Below are 23,572 nucleotides of genomic sequence, written 5' to 3'. Positions count from 1 at the left end.
GAGGCAAATGTTATCACTACACCTGGAAAGCAAGTCTTTGGAACAATAATGAGCGAACTGTATGGTGCCAACGTTCAGATGGCATTAATGTCACAGGTATTCATGTAGGCACTTCAGAAAGTTCTCTAAGTGTTCCTGTTTGTCAGAATTAACTTACACATTATAAGCAAGGGATGATTGGACAGGTAGCCTTAATCTTCATGTCAAATTATTTTTATACCTTTGCATCTTGGAAAGCAAACTATTATATTTAAAGATCCATAATGTATCAGACAACTTAAGTAAAGAATTACACTGAAACACAATAAAATTTCCTTCAAAATCATGATGTGAAGCAAAGAATGAAAAGGACAGATATTAGTTTTAAACAATGGTCACTAAAATTTTAAATCATGGACTTTATCAGTAAAAAGTTTTTGATGACACATTTCAACATATTATATTCCTGAACTATTGTGCTTATAGAGCTACATATAAATTTAAATTAAAAGAACTAATAAAGTTTCTTTAATTACAGCCACCAGCCACTCTGTAGAAGGAAGACCAGGCAATCGACTTCTGTAAAGATTTATTGTCTCAGAAACCCAATGAGGGTCACTATGAGTTAGAGTAGACTCAATGGCAGTGGGTTTGGTTTTGTTTTTTATATAAAATATACTATACATTACTATAGTGAAAAACTTTTTTTAAAAAATTATAGAAGCTTATATTCACAGGTTGGAAGCTTAGTTTTTTTTTTAATTTTGATGGCACATAACAACAACAATCATGATTATTACTGAATATCTTCATGCACCATATAGACGAGGAGAAATTACCTTATTCATGATCAAATCAAAACCTACTGCCATCAGTGGATTCCAACTCACGGTGACCCTTTTTTGAAAAGAGTGTAAATGACCCATAGGGTTTCTGAGATTATAAATCTTTACAGAAGCAGACTGCCTCATTTTTCACTTGCTGGGTGGTTGGTGGGTTCGAACCATCAACCTTTTGATTAGCAGCCAAATGCTTTAACTACTACATCACCAGAGATCCTCGTTCATGATAGTGAGTACAATTTAGTTGAATAAATGGTCTTTTCAATAACTTTAAATTTTACAGTTTTTGTTTGTTTTCTGTTTTTTTTAATGCTTTCTTGTTAGCATAGATTTAATTGTCATTATTTTTACATAGTATTGCTGCCAATAAAGAGCTTATGCTTGAGATAGAAGTGCCTATAAGAATAGAGGGAGCTCTGGTAGCATAGTGCCTAAGGCACTTGACTGCTGACCAGAAGGCTGGCAGTTCAAACCCAACAGCCACTCCTTGGAAGGAAGGTTGGGCAATCCTACTTCTGTAGTGATACTGCCTCGGAAACCCAAGGAGGGGTCGCTATGAGTCGGGGCCGACTCCACGGCAAAACAACAACAACAACAACATAAGAATAGAAGAATTATACGCTCTACCATATCCTTGTTCCTGCATTATTAGTATTCCCTTTAAACCATTTACAGTGATCTTTTTAGCTACTTGCCCATTTTGTGAGTTATTGTTGTTGTTAAAATTAGATAACCTGTAAATATGCCTCATTCTAAGGGAGCTCTGGTAGCATAGTGGCTAAGGCACTTGACTGCTAACCAGAAGGCTGGCGGTTCAAACCCACCAGCCACTCCTCGGAAGGAAGGTTGGGCAATCCTACTTCCGCAGTGATACTGCCTCGGAAACCCAAGGAGGGGTCGCTATGAGTCAGGGCTGACTCGACGGCACATAACAACAACAACAACAAAACACAGAAAGCATCCTACTTTGCAATATGCTGAGCGCAAACTAACTGGTAACACAGTCAGATGCTCTGGATGGACCTTTGACTCAGGTCACCAGTATCAGTGCATCTACTAAATATTATTGAACTTACTTTTCTTCTTAAAATAAAAAAATATTTATAAACTACGGAAGTTCTAATATTTTCTTCCCAGTTCCCAAGAGATTCCTCATTCCGAGGGGTACACACATATTTTAGAAATTTAGCTTAAAGAATACAAAATGTCCCTCTCAAAATAATTTATGGCAACAAGTCTGTGTGATTATTGACACTAACACCCTAATTATCAATTTCACACCTAGGTGCTAAATCTACTTGTTCCCTCTCCTCCCCTCCCCCTTTGTGTGGATTATTCATTTTATTTTTGAGGTAACAGTGAAAATGTAGCTGCTCTATTCCAGAGGGGATACAGGTCTGATTCTGCTCTACTCTGCCTTAGGATCAAAGCTTTTTGCTAGCTACAAATTACAAACTGTAACCGGTTGACAATTGCAGTAATATATACATATGGTATTGGTCTTTAAACCTAATCAAAACTATATAAATACAATTTAAATACTGCCCTACCATACTAAGACAAGTTCTTAGCCTAGTTGTTCCTAAGCTCTTTCCTATGTCTCAACTGTTTTGAGACCAGTATTTAAATGATTTTCATATTAAAGATACATACAATTTCCCATCCATTTATTCAAAAACATTTTCTGAACACCAATACGTACTATTTTAGATATATGATTGCTTCTCCTAGAGCTTCCGTATTTGCTCTTAAAAATGTGTGTGCGTGTATCTTTATGTGACTGTGTGTGTGTGTGTATTCTGATTATATACATTAAGACTATTACCACATCCAACATGTTTCATATTGTGATCCCATGAATTGATTAGTGGCATTCTTTTCTTTGGACACTTGATTACTGGAACCAGTCCTAGTACCTAGTTGAGACATTCAGGAGTCGAAAAATATATATCAAATGAGCATTTGAGCACATGTATTTTCTGCCCAGAATTTAAATAGAGATTTCATCAATTTTCCTACTGATCTTGGCAGTCACACACCTGCCCTCGACTATAGCCATATGATAGAATCATATTGCTAATGAGCAGGTATAAACACTCCATTCTAAGCATCCTCTGGTATTAGAACCTCCCATCTCAAACAAGACATCCAGGGAAAATCAATAAAATGGAATTGCACCACACCCTCAGCAGGGAATTGAAAAAATAGTACTGTTACAAAGTGACCAGTGTCAGAGAAGAGAAAAACAAAACAGAAAAAAGTTAAAAAATATTTATCAAAGAGAAACCTGTCGCTGACGATGGGCTTTGCTTTGTAGGAGGCTGCTCCCCTCAGGCACGCCCTGCTGCTATTCGGCAGTGTAACCCAGCCTGCAGAAAGCCTTTCTCCTACTGCACACAGGTGAGTCACGTGCTGGAGCCTTCTTGCCGTGGTACACAAGTGCTGTCCAAGTCCTTCTACAGACTGCTACAGCCCAAGCAGCAATTCTGCGTGCCCACGATACCATCTAGAGGCAATTCAGGAGAAATCACCGTTACTAAAAATTTCTGTTCGGCAATTCAGTCTTTTTACTATGCCTGTTGATAGCCAAGTCTGTCTGTCAGATGTAAAATTTATATGAGCTTTACCCACCAATATAGGTTCTAAGTTGATTTATCTCTTCTATTTTTAAACTGCCATACACCTAAACTATATTTGGTAAGTGTACTTTTGTAAAATTGATTAGACTATGATTGCCATAGTGTGAATAAATGCTTATTGTTGCTGTTGTAATGTGCCGTCGAGTAGGACCCGACTCCTAGCGATCCCTCCTTGGATTTCCGACGCGGTATCACTACGGAAGCAGATTGCCCAACCTTCCTTCCGAGTAGCGGCTGGTGGGTTTGAACAGCCAGCCTTCTGGTTAGCAGTCAAGTGCCTTAGGCACTATGCCAGCAGAACTCCTGAGTAAATGCTTAGTTTATTTTAAGTAAGGTGAACGTATGCCTTTGTTTGAATATCTATCTATCTATCTATCTATATATTTATTTATTTATTTGTTTGTTTGTTTGTTTACATATCAATAATCTTAATCTTACCCCCCTTCCTCTGCTTTAACTCCCATTCTACAACTGCTGAGTAATTAATGTAAAATATGTAATGTATTCTACTCAATGGGCAAAACTCATAGTGGGCAATGCATATAATTTTTTTTTTTTTAAAGTGTGTCACATTTCTTAAATAAATAGATTTCTTTTTATAGTGTGCTCATTCAAAGAAAAGTATTTCCTTGAATGTAATTCAAGCTCTCAATGCTAGTTTATGGCTCTTCTACTTCAAGGTTGGTTAAATTCTTTACTACAGAAAAGCCTGTTACTAGGCATACAGAGGGAAAAAAAGACGATCAGCTGTAACTTCACTTGGGCTAATAATCTTTGTGAAATACAAGTTGTAGCTTCCATCAACTCTCTAAAGATCCTCTTTAATAAAGCATAAATTACTTTTTTCAATGAGCCTTTAGCATACATGACTGGTTACAGTTTTTCTCTTAGACTAACAATAGAGATGCATCTTGAAAGGATTGCTCTAGTAGCTGAGCTTATATAACTTTTCTTAACTGGGTTTCTCCACTGATCACTGTGTGACACCTTCAATTAAAATCAGCTGAGAAATACTATAATGGTTGTCATTATTACATGCTTGTTATCTGCTGACTGAACTATGGGTGGTTAGTGATTAGAACATATGCTTTTCTATACCATTTCCTTTTGTAGAAGACTGAGGTGTCCTGTTTAATTTTAGCATCTGTTCTTTGCCCAAAATCATGTGTTCAGACAACAATTAATGATCTAAATAAATCTAGTTGAATGATAAGAATTGATTGAAAAAAAAATCAGTGTCAATGAGTCGATTCTTACTCATAGTGACACTGTTGGACAGAGTAGAAATACCCCATAGAGTTTCCAAGGCTGTAAATCTTTACACAGCATACCACCTCATCTTTATCCCACTGGTAGATTCAAACCGCTAACCTTTTGGTTAGCAGCCCAATGCTTAACCACAGCACCAGCAGAGTGCCTTCTAAGGAATGACACAAGTGATTAAATGAGGCTAGGGCCTGTTCAGAAAATGTCAGATAAGAACCCTAATTAAGCAAACTCAGAGAGATTCATAATCATATGTTGTTGTCGTTTTTCTTCTCTATTGTCTCCATGTTTGTTGGAGGTAGGGCAATTATTTTCAATTTCACTTCCAGAGACAGATAATCCTCATCAAATCCCATCATATTCAGCTTCCTGGAGAAGCTAATTGTACATAAAATTGACCTGGAATCCAAAGATGAATCTGAAGAACACATGTTCTGACACCGTCTAGGAATGTAATGCAAATACACAGCTTAATACAAGGAAGGCTGAATTTAGAAAGATATTTGGCTTCACTCCTTTGGATATGTGACTTCGGTGAAATCTTTCTTCCTCTAGCCTTTTTCTCTCTAGGCCCTTGGCTGCCCTCCCTGTGTGCTGTTGTTATTATGTGCCCTCGAGTCGGACCCAACTCATAGCAACCTCTCCTTGGGTTTCCGAGGCGATATCACTACGGAAGTGCAGAGCCAAACATAAGAACAGAGAAGCAGTACAGACAAGTTACGATCAGTAGTAGATGGTGGTAAAGACATTTGGCAGTTGGGACAGTGACAGACCTCAAAGAGAATATGCTTCAAAGAAGGAATATACATATTCCCTTGTTGCTTTATTTCTTAGCTTGAAGGGCAGGTTAGAGTGAGTGGGAAGGAATCTGTTACATCTGGGGATAGAGTTGAGTATCCCTGACATACTTTAAACATTTCTATAAGGGGAGCTATGGTGCTGCAGTAGTTAAGGCATTTGGCTGCTAACCACAAGGTCAGCAATTCATATTCACCAGCTGTTCTGAGAAAGAAAGAGGAGACAGACTGCTTCTACAAAGATTTACAGTTTTGGAAATCCAATGGAGGTCGCTATGAGTTAGAATCAACTTGATGACAGTGAGTTTGGTTTATTTTGGGGTATATAAGAAAGAAAATGATGTAGCTAATACATTCTATACAAAAGAATTGACATTTGATGTTTGGAAGGTATCAAAATTGTAAACAAGTTATACAATTTATTTAAGGGTTCACTTTGGAATTCAGGAAGATGAACTGGTTATTGGATTTTCATCATATGGAAACTAAGCTACTGAAAATCCTAAATTGTCATGTTTTATCATCCACATTAAGTGAATCTAACATTTAAATTGTTCTTTTGCATCTGCACAATTTACTATGTAACCATTAAAAATATATTCTTTTTGTTCTGTAGGGTGGAGTCTGTGGTTGTGAGAAGGGCTACACAGAGATAATGAGATCAAATGGTTTCCTGGATTACTGCATGAAGGTGCCTGGCTCAGAGGATAAAAAAGCTGATGTTAAAAACCTTGCTGGAAAAAACAGACCTGTGAATTCCAAAATACATGATATTTTTAAAGGGTGGTCTCTTCAACCTCTTGATCCAGGTATGTTTAAGTTATAAGAAGTGCAAATCTTATGGGGATGGTTTCAAATTTTGATGACTTCTCATGATGAGTGAAGGGAAATAGGAAAAAAAGAGATGAGGAAGAGGCAATATGATCTTCTCAAATTTGAGTATTGAACGCTATGTGGTCCCCTATAATGTAGAATGTTCTCGTGGATGGTTAGGATAGCCATTTTAAAGGATTAAAATATTATCCTTTAAAAATGTCTTTTAATTTTTAATTCTTTCAGCCAAAAACAAATAAACAAAAATTGTTGTTGTTGTTGTTGTTATGTGCCGTCGAGTCAAATCTGACTCATAGCGACCCCTCCTTGGGTTTCCGAGGCAGTATCACTACGGAAGTAGGATTGCCCAACCTTCCTTCTGAGGAGTGGCTGGTGGATTTGAACCGCCAGCCGTCTGGTTAGCAGGCAAGTGTCTTAGCCACTAAAATTAGCTTTTATAAATGTGAATGTGTTTACATAATTAAAATGAAAGTAAAAAATAGAATAGATTCTTAAGGAACTTATGAAAACCATCCATGGAACCTATCTGGTTTGGTGAAATGGTAAAAGCATCAGTTTCAGAAGCCTGTGTGGTTCTGTTCCAAAAAGAGAATTAGTGTGATGTCTAAGGGAAATGAGTCCCCAGAAGCATGAGTGAGGTCCTTAACCTATATTCCATGCATGAACTTGGGGATCTACCTAAAAGCTTAAACAGTATTGTGTATGTGGATATACATATTGTGCATGTGTATACTTTCTCTGAGGAGAAAATCTATTACTTTCAGTAGGTTCTCCCAGTAGGAGTATAAGCTGGAACAACCTCTTAGGAGGACAATGAGACAATATCTATGGGAGTTTTATTGCACATATATTTTGACCTAAAATTTATACTCTAAAAACATGTGATATACAACAAACAAAAACACAATGTGCTGCCGTTGAGTCGGATCCGACTCATAGCGACCCTTCCTTGGGTTTCCAAGGCAGTATCACTACGGAAGTAGATTGCCCAACCTTCCTTCTAAGGAGTGGCTGGTGAGTTTGAAATGCCACCCTTCTGGTTAGTAGTCTAACCAGAAGTTAGACTAGTTAGTAGTTAGTAGACTAGTTAGTTAGTTAGTAGCCTTAGGCACTACACCACCAGAGCTCCTTATGTCATATTCATCTACTAAAAAAAAGTATGTAAATGATATTCATTACATGATTTTCATTATATAGCAAATGACTGGCAACAACCTAAATGTCCATAAGTAGAATGATGGTAAGGAGGGGAGGGCTCTGAGGCAAGAAGCTGGAGCTGGCTGATGGCCAGAACAGATAAGGTGAAGGCCAGGAAGTGAGTGGAGCAGTTGAAGCAACTAAGGAAGACAAACTTGTCTGTCAGTTTATCCAGCTGTGGTGGCTTGCATGTTACTATGAGGCTGGAGGCTGTGTCAGCAGGGTTGCCCATGGCAGATGGGTTTCAGTGGAGCTTCCAGAGTGAGACTGACTAGGAAGAAGGAAGAGGCCATCCACTTCTCAAAGAATTGGCCAGTGAAGACCTTATGAATAGCAGTGAAACATGGTCTGGTATATTACAGGACAACTTTATGAATAGCCCTGAAACATTATCTGATACAGTGCCAGAAGATGAGCCCCTCAGGTTAGAAGGCATTCAAAATATGACTGAGAAAGAGCTGCTTCATCAGAGTAGAGCCGGCTTTAATGGTATAGATAAAGTAGAGCTTTCTAGACCTCCATTGGCTGATGTGGCATGACTCAAAATGAGAAGAAACAGATACAAATATCTATTAATAATCAGAACATGGAATGTACGAAGTATGAATCTAGGAAAACTGGAAATTGTCAAAAATGAAATGGAACACAAAAATATTGATATTTTAGGCATTAGTGAGCTGAAATGAACTGGTTTTAGCCATTTTAACTCAGACAACCATATGATCTACTATGTCAGGAATTACAAATTGAAGAGGAATGGTGTGGCATTCATCATTACAACGAATATTTCAAGATCTATCTGAAATACAATGCTGTCAGTGATAGGATAATATCCATATGCTTACAAGGAAGGCCAGTTAGTACTACTATTATTCAAATTTACACACCAAACACCAAAGCCAAAGATGAGGAAATTGAAGATTTTTACAAACTTCTGCAGTCTGAAATTGACCAAATATGCAATCAAGATGTGCTGATTATCACTAGTGATTGGAATGCAAAAGTTGGAAACGAAGAATCACCAGTAGTTGGAAAATTTGGCCATGGTAATAGAAATAATGCTGGAGATCTCATGATAGAATTTTGCAAGGCCAACAACTTACTCATCGTAAATACATTTTTTAAGCAACACAAATGGTGGTTATGCACTTGAACTTCATCAGATGGAATAAAAAAGAATCAGATTGACTACATCTGTGTCAGGAGGTGATGGAAAAGCTCAATATCTTCAGCCAAATAAGGCCAGGAGCTGACTGTGGAACAGATCATCAACTGCTCATATGCAAGTTCAAGTCGAAGCTTAAGACAATTCATACAAGTCCATGAGAGCCAAAATATGGTCTTGAATATATACCTTTTGAATTTAGAGACTATCTAAAGAATAGATTTCATGCATTGAACACCAATGACCGAAAACCAGAGGAATCGTGGGATGATATCAAGAACATCATCCATGAAGAAATAAAAAGGTCATTAAAAAGAAAGGAAAGGAAGAAAAGACCAAAATGGATGTCAGAAGGACTCTGAAACTTGCCCTTGAGTGAAGAGTAGATAAAGCAAATGGAAGAAATGACAAGATAAAAGAGCTGAACAGATGATTTCAAAGAGCATCTCGAGAAGATAAACTCAATTATTACAATGAAATCTGCAAAGACATGGAGTTAGAAAGCCAAAAGGTAAGAACACACTTGCCATTTCTGAAGCTGAAAGAAGGGAAGAAAAAATTTAAGCCTCGAATTGCAATATTGAAAGATTCTATGGGGAATATATTGAATGATGCAGGAAACATCAAAATAAGATGGAAAGAATACACAGAGTCACTGTACCAAAAAGAACTGGTCAATGCTCATCCATTTCAGAAGGTGGTGTATGATCAAGAAGCAATGATTGAAGGAAGAAGTTGAAGCTCTACTGAAGAATTTTGTGAAAAACAAGGCTCCAGGAATTTACGGACTACCCATTGAGATGTTTCAACAAACAGATGCCGCACTGGAGGCACTCAGTCAACTATGCCAAGAGATTTAGAATATAGGTACCTGTCCAACTGACTGGAAGAGATCCATATTTGTACCCATTCCAAAGAAAGGTGATCCCACAGAATGTGGAAATTATCAAACAGTATCATTAATATCACATGCAAGTAAAATCTTACTGAAGACAATTCAAAAAAGGTTGCAGCAGTATATTGACAGAGAACTTCCAGAAATGCAAGCTGGATTCAGAAGAGGACATGGAACAAGGGATATCATTGCTGATGTCAGATAGATCTTGGCTGAAAGCAAAGAATACCAGAAAGATGTTTACTTGTGTTTTATTCACTATGCAAAAGTATTCAATTGTGTGGATCATAACAAATTATGGATAACATTGAGAAGAATGGTAATTCCAGAACACTTGATTGTACTCATGAGGAACCTGTACATAGACCAGGAGGCTGTCATTCAAACAGAACAAGGGGATGCTGCGTGGTTTATAATCAAGAAGGGAGTGCATCAGGGTTGTATCCTTTCACCATACTTATTCAATCTCTAGGCTGAACAAATAATCCAAGAAGCTGGACATATGGAGAAGAATGTGGCATCAGGATTGGGGGAAGACTCATTAACAGTATGCAGTATGCTGATGTACAACTTTGCTTGATGAAAGTAAGGATGACTTGAAACACTTACTGATGAAGATTGAAGACTTACATTCTGCAGTATGGATTATACCTCAATATAAGGAAAACAAAAATCCTCACAACTGTTCCAATAAGCAGCATCATGATAAATGGAGAAAAGATTGAAGTTGTTGAAGACTTCACATTGCTTGATTCTACAATGAGCAGCAATGGAAGCAGCAGTCAAGATATCAGATGTCATATAACATTGGGCAATTCTGCTGCAAAAGACCTTTCAAGTGCTGAAGCAAAAAGATTTATCCTTGAAGACTAAGGTATGCCTGACACAAGGCATGGCATTTTCAATCACCTCATGTGCATGTGAGAGATGGACAATGAATAAGGAAGATTGAAGAAGAGTCAAGGGTTTTGAGCTGTGGTGTTGGCGAAAAATGCTGAAAGTACCCTGGACTGCTAAAGGAACCAGAATGCTCCTTGGAAGAGACAATGGCCAGATTTCGTATGACCTACTTTGGCCATGTTGTCAGAAGGGACCATTCCCTGGAGAAGGATATCATGCTTGGCAAAGTGAAGGGTCAATGAAAAAGGGCAAGGGTCAATGAGATGGATTGACACAGTGGCTACAATGATGGGCTCAGATACAGCAAGGATAGTAGGGCTGGCACAGGGCCAGGCAGTGTTTCATTCTGCTGTACATAGGGTTACTATAAGTTGGAGATAACTGAATGGCACATAACAACAACAGAATGATGGTAAGACAAAATATGGTACAACTGTGCAAAGGTATCTCAAAGAGATACAAAAGGGAGTAAGATACACCTATCTTTAGAAACTGGTGTCCTGGGGTGGTGCAAACAGTTAATGTACTCAGATGTTGCTAACCAAAAGTTTGGAGGTTCAAGGTCACTTGGAGTCACCTAAGTAGAAAAGTCTGGCAACCAACTTCTGAAAAATCAGTCCTTGAAAATTCTGTGGAGCACAGATATACTCTAACACACATGGAGTCACTCTGAATCATAATTGACTCAATGGCAACTGGTTAATTCAGTTATCTTAATAAATTTGTATGGAAATATTTTCAATATATATTATTAAGTGAAAATCAAGAAAAATTAATATAGACCTTTTCTGTGTTTTTTGAAAAAAATGTATTTATGTGCATGTTTGTGCATGTCTGTATGTGTGTTTCTGTGTGTGTGCAGTCATATGCCCACGTATATATGTAGAGAAAGACTGAAAGGATACACAGGAGACTGGTAGCTATGGTAGCTCCTGGTTTGCAAGCTGAGAGAGGGCAACAGAGACTTTTCAATACATATCTTTTTTAACACTTTGAAATTTTGTCATGAACCTTATGTTGTTTTTAAAAATTACATTATTTGTTAATGAACTACATGAACTTGTGAATGAACCATGAACCACATGTGTCTACACTGAGTATTTAAAAGCACTGTATCCCCTCAAAACTTCAACTTGGTGAGATTTTATGGGTAACGAGAAATAAGGTGTATTCTCACTCAGAGAAGATATTTCTTCCATATATATACACAGCCAATGAAAAAAACCTAGAATGGAGGATTTCATCATTAGTGTTTCAAAGAGATGAGATTCAAAGCTTTGCTAAAAGTGTAATGACCATGGAAAATAGTTTTACTACATTGATGTTTCACTCTGAAACCTGATTGAAGCTTGAAAATGTCCTGTAAGCAAAAACTGTAATAGGGAGCCATAAGATAATTGAAAGTAATTGTGATTCTATTCAAAAAAAGTGTTGTTTACAACATATTTTTATTGTTTTTATCCCATAGAAGGCTTTAGAATAAGATGCTGATATGTGTATTTGGGCCCTGCAGTTAATTACATTCAGGTAGTATAATGAACCTTCTGTGTGTGCACAGCTTTCATGAAAGAAAGCCATTCCTTTGGGATGCTGTGACATTGCCTTTGTTAGTCCAATTCTTAGATAGCTATACACTCACATAAAATAGAGAAAAACATTAGGTTGCCAGAAACAACTTAATTTTCAATTATTTATCAAAAAACTAGACATTCAATCAATCTATAGCTCACATAGGAAAACTCACAAAGTGTATTAGAATATTTCATAATCTGTGTTGCTTAACTCTAGAATACACTAAACTCACAATAATATGTACAGTAATTTAGTGAATTCATTAGCTTGTTTGGTCATGTGGGTTTTGTTCACTCTACATCATTCAGGATGTAAAGCCCCCAGAATGGTCTAGTAGTTGCCTTTGCATAAGGAATTGTTTCTTAACTGTAACTTCCTTCTTTGTTCTTTCTCATATTGGCAAAACTGTGTTAAAATCTTTTTCAGTTACACTTATATACACACATGCACTTAAATACAAAATAGCCTGCCAATTGACTAGATTTTATGAAATAATTACCAGTGCTTGTTTCACATTGTGAAAAAAAATTGATTATCTGCCATTTTACATTTTCACTCTTTTTTTGACATTTGATGCCTATCAGATATGGGTATTTCCAAGTATACTTGTGACCATATGGGCAAGTCTCAGAATTCAGGTGAATAATAAAAAGTTCAATTAAATCAATGTTTTAATGTCATGTAGTTTAAACCGACCTATGTTTCTGAGTACTGATTGCTAAAGACAAGTGAGTAATGCAAACTGTTTATATCTGCAAAAGTTCATGGTAATGGTACTTTGTAATATAATTTAGAGAAGCCTGGGAGGCACAGCGTTCAAGTGTCTGGCTGCTAAGTGAAAGATCAGCAGTTCAAACCCATCAGTTGCTCCTCAGGAAAAACATGTGCAAGTCTGCTTCTATAAAGATTTACAGCCTTGGAAAGCCTATGGGGCAATTCTACTCTGTCCTGTAGAGTCCCTATCAATCAGAACTGACTCAACTACAATGGGTTAATATGATTTAAAGCCTGTTTTTCACATAAATTTCTAGTAGGGAATCTCATGCCAGTGATGTTCCAGGAAAGAACCTTGCCAATTCCTGACTACATCTGGCAATTTACGAAGTATGCCAGAACATTACTAACGTCTCCTGTGTAGCTGGAACTGGCTAAGAAGATACTGAGACTCGTTTCAAGTTCAGAACTAATGGTTGACTTGGGGTTGTTAGACATTATGCTACTCTTTCAAACTATATAAACTTTTGTACACTAATCTTGTTCTTTTATCTCTATTTTAAACAGATGGCCGAGTAAAAATTTGGGTTTATGGCGTCTCAGGTGGCTGTTTTCTTATCGTAATTTTCCTAATATTTAGTTCCTATCTTGTTTGGTAAGTACTAGTTAATAAAAAGTTTATAATCCAAATTTTACTGAGTGTCATATTTACTACAAGAAAACTTTTGTCAGGCTCATTGACCTTTATTTATAACATGACCTTTGAAGCCACAAATAATCTCCAGCAGTAGAATTGGGAAACCAGCTTCTCAAATTGTTGAAACAGGAGAGCCTTATCTTAATTATACCTATTTAAAACAACAGCATTCTTTTTTTAGTAGAGCATTCCCAGTTTAGTAATTTAAGTAAAATCTTTTTAATCAGTGGTTTTAAGTTTTGCCTACATATTGGCATCTCCTCGGAATCTTTAAATAATACTGATGCGTGGGTCCCACTGCTCAGAGATTTTTATTTAATTAGTCTTGAGTGTAGCCAGGTGGTCTGGATGTTTAAAAGCCCCCAGGGCAATTCAAATATGTAATCAAGATTGTTGTTGTTGTTATGTGCCTTCAAGTCAGACCCGACTCATAGCAACCCCTCCTTGGGTTTCCAAGGCAGTATCACTACGGAAGTAGATTGCCCCATCTTCCTTCCGAGGAGTGGCTGGTGGGTTTGAACCACTAGCCTTCTGGTTAGCAGTCAAGTGCCTTAGCCACTATGCTACCAGAACTCCTGTAATCAAGATTACAACAACAGATAACTCTAGTTCTTAAATAACTGTTTGGACCAGTTAGGCTGAATTGACTAGTCCATCTAAACATCCTGTTAATGTATTTTGGATAGTAAGGCCAATCGTTTATCCAAATGGACCAGCTACAACTGTCAAATCCAGAAACTCCGTTTTTTTAAGTAACTAGGTCCTGAAAATTTATTATTCTCAGAAAAGTTATGATTAGTTTACTATACAGAATATATTTTAGTTGATGAGCTGCCTCTGAAACCAGACAGCAGTATATGCAGTTGAATGTTTTCAAATGTGTTAAGAATATTTTATTAGCATCCTAAGCAGCATTTTCAAAGTTTTTTTTTTTCCATAAGATCAAAGGGTTACCTTACTTTTCTCTCCACAGAGATACTTACATTCATTATCTGTGGCATGGACTATTTTCTTGAGAATTTTTACCCAGGTTTTAACCTCAATTTAAATCCAGCCTTTGTATATTTAACCTCACATTATGTTGCCAAGGCTGCATAGGTTTTTATATCTTTTCTCTTGGTCAGTGAAAGTTGGTGAAGAAAATAAGATGCCTTTAATTCTTTCTGCCACCTATAGTGACAGAAATTGAATTTCTAGAAATTGGATTTCTATCCAGCTACAGTTGCCACAGTGTGATAGTGAAAAGCAACATGTTCAGTTAGTCATTTATCCTGTAATCAAATGGTTTCTTAAGTTTTTATGTTTGAATTGATTAGTTGTTTTTTAAGTATTGCTTTTTAAGTATTTGTCTTAATGACAAAATGTGAGACTGAATGCTTTAGATCATCTCCCGAGTGATACAAAACATTCATCATTAGAAAGAGTAAAAAAGAGGAAAAGATTTTAAAGGACAACACAACGCATGAAGATTTGACAGATGGACAGTGCTCTCAAAGCATTAGGCCAGTACAGTGTATTTCCAATAATATAATGAGGTAAACTATGAGTCTTTAAATGCATAGATGAGATTTAGCTGTAAATAGCCACTTCCCCAAATTTAGATTCAAATGTGGTTCCTTCTTCCATCAAATATCTAAGAGAGTAAAAAAATTAACACTTAGTAACAATCAGAAATCGTTAATTTTTCCGTTTCTCCGTTGCCTCCAATTTAAAAATATATTAGCCTTAATTCATCCCTTCAATAATATTTATTGGGGCCCTTCTTTAGACAACTCTAGACTCTGGAAATTAATTGAATACTTCACTAAATTCCAGTAACAAATATAACTTTATAGAGTTTTCTTGTTTGATTTCCTGTTTGTTTCTCCTTACTTTTCAGGGGACAAATTACATAAATATTTATGCACATTATTTGTCATATCTATCTATGTTTTCCACGCCCAATGCCAGGACCTAATGATCCCCCTCTAGGAGCAGGATAATAGCTCCATATTTGGACTTACTACACCTGCTTCCTTCAGCAGTTTACGGCCATATCAGTCTTCCTAAAACCTTACTCCAGGTGGTCGTCTCCTTTCCTGCTCAGATACCAGCAGTGACATCAGATTGACAGCAAAATGAAGCTCATCTTCTTACTGCTTAGCCAGTCAATGAAAGTCTTTCATAATTTAAGGCAGAATAAATATTTCTACTGCATCTACTAATTCCCTTTCCACTGGGTAGCCTGGAGTGTTGCATAGACTCAGATGTATAGCCCATCTTCATTTTCTCATGAACAAAAAGAAAAGAAAATTGTTGCTTATTTGATAAACTTTAATTTACTGTATTTTACATAAATAACTTACATGTTATTCCCTTTTTTTTGCAAATTGTGCAACCCCCTCATGCATTAGTTTCCTATGTGCAGTAGCACATTATACGGTATGCATGTTATTTACATGAGGATGTTATTGGTAAAATATACAGATAAAATAGTGAATGATATCCTCTTATAATTAATCAGTATTCAATTATATATTCTCAAAAATCCCACATTTATATTAATATTTCATTATGACATACTCATTTTTCTAATTTCACATTGCATAAAAGTTTGACTTAAAGTTTGCATCTATTTTTGAGATCACTCTATCATTGATTTAGTCTCCCTTCCCGTAATCAAATACAGTTTTTCAGAATAATCATATACATTTCTATCCGAGTTCTTCAATACACAGTAGTTTGTCCTACTGTTTTCAGAAATTTTATGTCAAGAAAGCTGATCATTTCTTTGGTTCTGTGCATGTCTATTTATGATCTCCATTTTTAAAAAGTACACATTACTTTTTATATTGTAAAGGTACAAAATAGTTGCCATCATCAAGGTGATTGTAACTCATGGTGACCCCAAGTGTTCAGTACAGAGTGGAGTAGAACTGTGCTCCATAAGGTTTTTAATGGCTGTTGGCGGTTCAAACCCACCAGCCACTCCTTGGAAGGAAGGTTGGGCAATCTACTTCCGTAGTGATACCACCTTGGAAACCCATGGAGGGGTCGCCATGAGTCAGATATGACTCGACAGCAGTGGGTGATCTTTCAGAAGTAGATCCCCAGGCCTGTCTTCTGAGGTACTTCTGGGTACCCCTGAACTACCAACTTCTCAGTTAGTAGCCAAGTGCTTATCATTTGCATAACCCATGTTGTTGTTGTTGTTATGTGCCGTTGAGTCGAACCCTACTCATAGCGACCCCTCTTTGAGTTTCCAAGGCGATATCACTACAGAAGTAGATTGCCCAACCTTCTGCAACCTCTTTCTAAGGGATAGTTTCTTGGGAGGGGGAAAAAAAAAAAAGTGTTATCAGGTCATTATGAGACATACCATCTAATTCCCCAAGGCAGCTTCTGTTTCTGTAGTTTATGCCTTAAATCTCATTCATCCAGAATGAACTTTTCATCACTAGCTACTGAGATCCTATTAGTTCTTCCCAGCCCAACTCAAATACCAACATTTTCTTTTCAAACAGTCTGAAATAGCTTATCTGTGCCTACCCGGCAACATTTACTCCATGCTCATTGTCATTATTTGTGTAAACACCTCCCTCCTTTACCAAACCCAAGAACTTTCTTTCAAGGAGAAGGGTAATGTTTTATTATCATTTTAGTAGAGTATAATTTTCATAAATATTTATTGAAAAAAATGAATAAATAAGTGGATAAATGAGTGTAATAATGCAAATAAATTTACTTCTCATAACTTCTAAAGACAAAGTCGGAAGAAAGATTTAATATTTATGTGTCAAACATCGAGTACTGTACATAAGTTGCCTTATTTAATCATTGCAGTAATCTAATTAGTTATTATTGTTATCAATTTTAAGAGGCATAGCTAATCTCAGAAGAGTTAAATGACTTATCTAAAGTCACCAGCTTGATAGAATCAACTCCAGGTTTGCCTAACCCCAGAGTGTATGCTCTGTCTACCAGTCTTTCAGCCCACATAGTTTCTTCCCCTTGAGTAATTCTTTGTCTCCCTAAACTCAACATAGTGTAATATCTACAGCTTTTGTATTTTTTAGAGACTCATCATCTCATAGGTTAAGTAAGGCTATGGACCTGGGAACAGACCTATTGATACATTTGCTATTGTATATGAGCTGCCTGAAGAAATCTGATTAGATATTTTCACAGCATCTAATTCTATTAAACAGCTTGAAGGAGAGTGAGAGGATGATGGTTTTGGAGATTTTATATTTTTGGTCAAAATAGCAGGCTTAGAACAAGAGAACTGCTATAATATGTTGGGTCTTAAATGCATTCTTTAGATGAAAGCAATTTACAATAAAACTTGGAAATGCTCTTTCAAAAATATAGAAAAATTGTCTTCTTAATGTCTACTTTACTCAGCTGCAACCCTTTGTATATCTGCCATTAATGCTCAGAGTTTTAGAAATATTACTGATTCCCCAGCTTCCCTGGCAATGAAGATCAATGAGGCATTTTAGTGGAAACAACCGTTGGGTGAGCTTGTGTTTAACCTAGAAATAGTGCCTGGAAGATACCCAGGTAACTGCATCTATTTTGCCCTACCCAGCACAACTCAGTCATGGACTTTCATTCTTTCCCCAGTCTCAGAGTGGTGCCCCCAGTTCCACGGGCTCACACCTCACAGTAGCCGCCAAGACAAAAGAGTGATGCTTCCATCAAATTATTTAATATCTACTGCCCTAGGAGTGGGTCCTTGCGGTTTGAATTCAAGAGTGCTGAGAAGTGCCTGCACTTACCTGTCAGTCAACAGTGAGCACAGGTTGCTGGTTTAATGGTTTTATCCTTTGCTAAAATGCAAATGACCCTGGAAGAGGTCACTTAGAGAGTGTGAGTCAATTGCTTCTTACAGCCAAGGTTGCATAATGGTTTTATCCCTTGTGCCAAGTCTGATGGTGGGGGATGTCAAGAGTGCTCCATTAGGAAGAGTTAGAAGTCTGCATCTTGACTCAACAGGAAATAGTGTGATGGATTAGAGATGTCCACCAGGGGTGCAGGATGACCAGTGGTGGCAGTGGCTTATGTGTCTGGTATTTGTGGGTCCTGAGAGTGTGAGTGAGGTGATCACACCTTTCTTGATACCAAGTTTTGATGAGAACTGAGGAGAAAAAAAATGAGAAACATATCATACAAGGAAAAAATGGATATCAGTAAGGGAGGAAAGAAAAGGAGCTGAGGCTGTTAAAGATCAGCCTTTTACTTGCTGGTTTTGGCCCAGAGCAGTCTTGCCAGTCAGCTCCTCTTCTTTGGATTCTTTGTAACTGGCCAGGAAGTGTTGCAAAGCCACAGCTGCCCAGAAAATATCACCTTATTCTAATGGTTACTAACATTTAATAGGATGTTAATGTCATTAACTCCATAAAAGTTCACAAATGTCACACATTTGTAGTTATTATTTTAGCATCTGTCAATGGAGAGGTTACACAATATGAAAAGATTCATATTAAACTAGGTCCTAATCAAAATAATCCCTAATACACTGTCCATCTCATGAAGATCCAAGGTCTATGGACTGAGGAACTCACTGTTAGTTCTAGAGCTGACACAGTTTTCATCATTCCATACATGGAATCTCATATAAAAATGTCTGCATGTAGTTTGAGCCCAGCTGATAGGCTGGCCAAGTTCACATGTCTCAGAGACAATATTATTTTCTCTTTATAAAGATCCAGCCATCTCGATCTCTACTCCTTACTCCTGTTCTTAACCTCCCCACTTCCAGGACTTGAATTTCTCACTTCTCTTTGCCCAATAAGCCAAATCAAACCAGTTACTGATACATCAGTTCCAACTCATGGATGTCCCAATTGTGTCAGAGTAAACTGTTTTCTGTTTTCAGAAGCATATCACTAGCCCTTTCTTCACTAGGCACCTCTGAGTGGGTTTGAATTACCAACCTTTTGGTTATTAGACTAGCACTTAACTAATCTACCTGGGGAATGCTTTGCTCAATAAAAAAACAAACCTACTGCCGTCAAGTCAATTCCAACACATAGTGTGATTCTGCAGGACAGTACAGAACTGCCTTATAGGGTCTCCAAATCTGTAACCTTTACAGAAGGGACTGCCACATCTTTCTCCCACGGAGTGGCTGGTGGGTTCGAACCACTGACCTTTTTACATTAGTGTTCGAGTGCTTTAACTACTGTGCAACCAGAGTCTATGCCCCTTGCAAATACCAATTAAGGGTGAATTGTCAAAAACTCTACTTGCAACTATTTATTTGTTTGCTGGTTGGTTGTTTTAGAGAGAGAGGGAGAGGGAGGAGCTCTGGTAGCATAATGCCTAAGGCACTTGACTGCTAACCAGAAGGCTGGAGGTTCAAACCCATCAGCCACTCCTTGGAAGGAAGGTTAGGCAATCTACTTCCATAGTGATACTGCCTCGGAAACCCAAGGAGGGGTCACTATGAGTCAGGTCTAACCCAACAGCACATAACAAAAATAACATATATATATAGAGAGAGTTTGGTGAGAGTTTGGTTTTGGTATGTATAGTTATAGCTATGTCTTCTTTTCCTTCTCCCTCAAAAAAAGGCAGTAAAGAGGAGAGAGGAAGAACCTCTACTGGCATTTCAGATTTATTCTTTTATAATGTTTTTGATATTAAGACACCCCACCAACACCAACACCAACATCTCCACTACAGTAGACATATATACTGTAACTTCTTGGTTCTTCACACCTTTTCTTCATGTTATATCTTTAGTCCCTTAAAGTGCTGTGGATTAGAGCATTCAGGTCCCCATTTCAAGTTGGGTTCATTCTCTGTGCTAGAATGAGGGCCCCAAAAAGTAATTAGATCCACAAGAGTATACATGTTAAGATAAAGTTATATTATCTATTGTTCAGATAATCATCAATAGCTTTTCTGAGAACTGGAAAGGACCTGAGAAACAGGAAGTCTGTGTCTGAGGATCTTCTTGCAGGGAATTCTAAGTCACATTTGTGCCTTTCCTCAGCTTCTCTGCCTAGGAGGTGTTTGCCTGCAGTTCGTGCACTTTTGTTGTTAACTGCTGTCCATTCCCTCACTGGTTGTTGATCCTGTGCCATCCCCATGATTGCTTGTGATCTGTAGGGTTTTCATTGGCTGATTTGGAAGTAGATCAGAAGACCTTTCTTCCTAGTCTGTTCTAATCTGGAAGGTCTACCTGTTCAGCGTCATAGCAATGTGCAAGTCTCCACTGAAAGATGGGTGGTAGCTAAACATGAGGTGCATTGGCTGTGATTCAAATCCAGGTGTCCTGCATGGAAGGCGAAAATTCTCCCATGGACCACCACTGCCCATGTGCCAAAAAAACAAAACCAAACTCACTGCTGCTGAATTGATTCCAACTCATAGTGAGTCCAAATAGGTTTCTAAGGCTGTAAATCTTGAAGGAAGCAGTCTGCCTCATCTTTCTTCTGCAGAGTAGCTGGTGGTTTTGAACCACTGACTTTTTAGTTAGCAGCTGAATGCCATAACCACTACACCAGTGGAGCGTCTCTGCCCATACACAGCAGTCACCAATTCACTGATGAGCATACCCTACATGCTTTTTCCTGGGATGAAGGTCATGGATAGGGTCTGTGGTACTTTTTAGTGCTTGTTTTATTTCGTTTTGTTTTCTTAAATCATATTTTAGTTGTCTCTTTAGCTTCTTTAATTTCCTGCAAACATCAGGTCACATGAACTTTCCCCTTGAATTAGAACTTGAGCATTTTAAACCAGGGAATTATCTCTATTACCAGTTTAATGTTATGAAGCATATTTATTTTGTATTGAGGTAACATTCACATAATGTAAAATTCACCTTTTACCAATATACTTTTCTAACAAAATATGCAAAAAGCCACATATTGTATGATGCAATGTCTATGAAATACCTAGAGTAGATAAATCCATAGGGACAGAAAGTCAATTAGTTGTTGCCAGGAGGGAAAAATGCAGAGGGACTGTTTAATGGGTGTGGGGTTTCCTTTTCGAATAATGAAAATATTCTAGAAGTAGACAGAGGTGATGGTTGCACACATTATGGATGTTACTAAATGTCACTGCAATGTACACTTTAAACTGTGTGTGTGTGTATATATATATATATATTTACTCAGAGTATAAAAATTAGTTTCTTATGAACAGACTAAAAATAATTAGTCCCTTCCCAGTGCCAAATTAATGGCATAGATAAAAGGAAGATGGAAGTAAGAGCTTAAAAGACTGGATCTGTGTGTTAGACTTGTTTAAAATACAGGCTGTGCCACTCACTAAGTGACATTCAAGAAGTAATCTATCTCTGTAGTCTTTGTCTGAAGCCCTGGGTAAGGCAAACAGTTAATATGCTGGGTTGGTAACTGAAAGGTTGGAAGTTTCAGTCCACCCAGAGGCACTTTAGAAGAAAGTCCTGAATCAACCATTGAAAGTCCTGTGCCGCACAGTTCTACTCTGACATACATGGCATTTCTGTGAGTTGGAATCAACTCAGTGGCAACTGGTAAATCCTTATCCATAAAGTTGCAAAAATCCTAATGCCTGCCTCATAGGGTTGTTCTGGGACTTATTGAAATAGTTGATGTAAAATTCTTAGCACAAGGCTTGGCTCTTGGCATCCTCAATAAATAATAGATGCCACAGTGAAATAAATATTATAGAAATTTTGGGGCAAGGAAAGAGATCACTCCTTACTGGTGAGGACAACCCAAAAGAGAGCTGGGCTTAAAAGAACAGTGAAACAGGGCACTAAGGAGGGAAGGGTTCAAACTTTAAATATTAATAAATATAAATTGGGATTCACAAGGCATGCAATACAGTGTTCCGCCCCTACTCTGGGCTGCATACTTAGGAATGTCCTTCAACTGCAGTCTTTCTCTGTCTTTGCAAGAAGGAAAAGCAGCCCTCCTGACCTGAGGAAAAGCAGCTTACAGGTGAGAATAATTTTGCCTAGAGCAGAATCAGTGAAATTGTTCTGACTGATGCTGGTGACTTGGCAACCAAATATCAGCTTTCAGGCCAGGGTAGAATTATGGTTATTTGAAAGCAAGGGAAACTGGCTACTCCAGCTGCTTAAGATTTTAGTCATCAGTGATGTGAAGGTTGCAGTGGTGAGAATTAGTGATTAGCAAATGCCCACATTACTGCCTATAAATAAAAATAAGAATGGAGAATAGCCCTTCCACCAAGTTCATTGTTTCCATTAAGCCATTTTTAAGATTGTGAAAAAATGATGCTTTCTTCCTCAAAAGAAGTTTAAAGTATATTCAAAAAATAAACCTACAAATCCTGAGGAAAGACTCTTTTGTCCTCTAACCATGTGACTTTGTATGCCATCAAATTGTCATCATCAGATGAAACAGAGCTTCGGGAACATTCTTTATCTGAGAAATTCTTTTCTCTTTGCAGCAAGAAGCCAAAACCACAGCAAAGCACACCTCCGCAACAGAAGCCTCTGACTTTAGCCTACGATGGAGACTTAGACATGTAACCTGAAAAAGAAATCCAAAAGTAGACATCAACTGCCTTAACCACTTTCTCTTTTGTAGCTCAGACTTCTCAGTTTTTTGAGGAATCTCATGATGTGATATATTGGGCAGAATGCAAATATTGCAAAAGTAATTTTGCCTCAACTTCATGGACATGGAGTCAAAGATCATTAAGTCTGCCATTTTGTTTTCAAAGTATTTGTGGGTGTGAGTGTTTTTTGTTTTTTGGTTTTTGGTTTTCCCAAGGGACCTGAAAGCCCTTCTCTTCCTGTTTGGAAATGGGAGGAAGAAAGCATGATGGAATTCCCAGACTTGAGTAAACTTTAAGTTCAGCAGCATGATGACAATCCAGAGAAAAGGCCAATCAAGGCATTTACTGTAAATGATGAGTCTGACACTGCATCCTATGCACTATATTAGTGCACATCTTTATTCTCCCCATACTTCAACACTGAGTTTTCTAGAGTTCACATTCATCCAAAAACTTTCCAATTGGATTCTATTTTCATGAACACAGAGAGAATGGGTTACCATTTCAGAAATTCTCTGAGTTTTTACCTTCAAATATTGTATTTTGTTTTGTAGCTATGGATGGTTGG

General features: G+C 37.5%; 1 protein-coding gene across 1 annotated transcript in view; it reads left to right on the top strand.

Annotated features, from left to right (window-relative positions):
- The window catches only part of THSD7B (thrombospondin type 1 domain containing 7B), a 1,104,189-nt gene extending 1,081,214 nt beyond the window's left edge, over positions 1-22,975 (top strand). The window contains exons 24-28 of the mRNA XM_042782491.1: positions 1-96; positions 3,139-3,221; positions 6,140-6,332; positions 13,368-13,455; positions 22,894-22,975. Of these exons, the coding sequence (XP_042638425.1) occupies positions 1-96; positions 3,139-3,221; positions 6,140-6,332; positions 13,368-13,455; positions 22,894-22,975 (542 nt within the window). The remainder of the gene's footprint in view (positions 97-3,138; positions 3,222-6,139; positions 6,333-13,367; positions 13,456-22,893) is intronic.
- Positions 22,976-23,572: the final 597 nt, after the last annotated feature.

The sequence above is a fragment of the Orycteropus afer genome, unplaced genomic scaffold (assembly GCF_000298275.1).
Source record: "Orycteropus afer afer isolate SDZICR_OR568_19922 unplaced genomic scaffold, OryAfe1.0 scaffold00342, whole genome shotgun sequence".
Classification (NCBI taxonomy): domain Eukaryota; kingdom Metazoa; phylum Chordata; class Mammalia; order Tubulidentata; family Orycteropodidae; genus Orycteropus; species Orycteropus afer.
The sequence above is the reverse complement of the archived record's forward strand: the minus strand, read 5'-3'. Positions and strand labels throughout refer to the sequence as shown.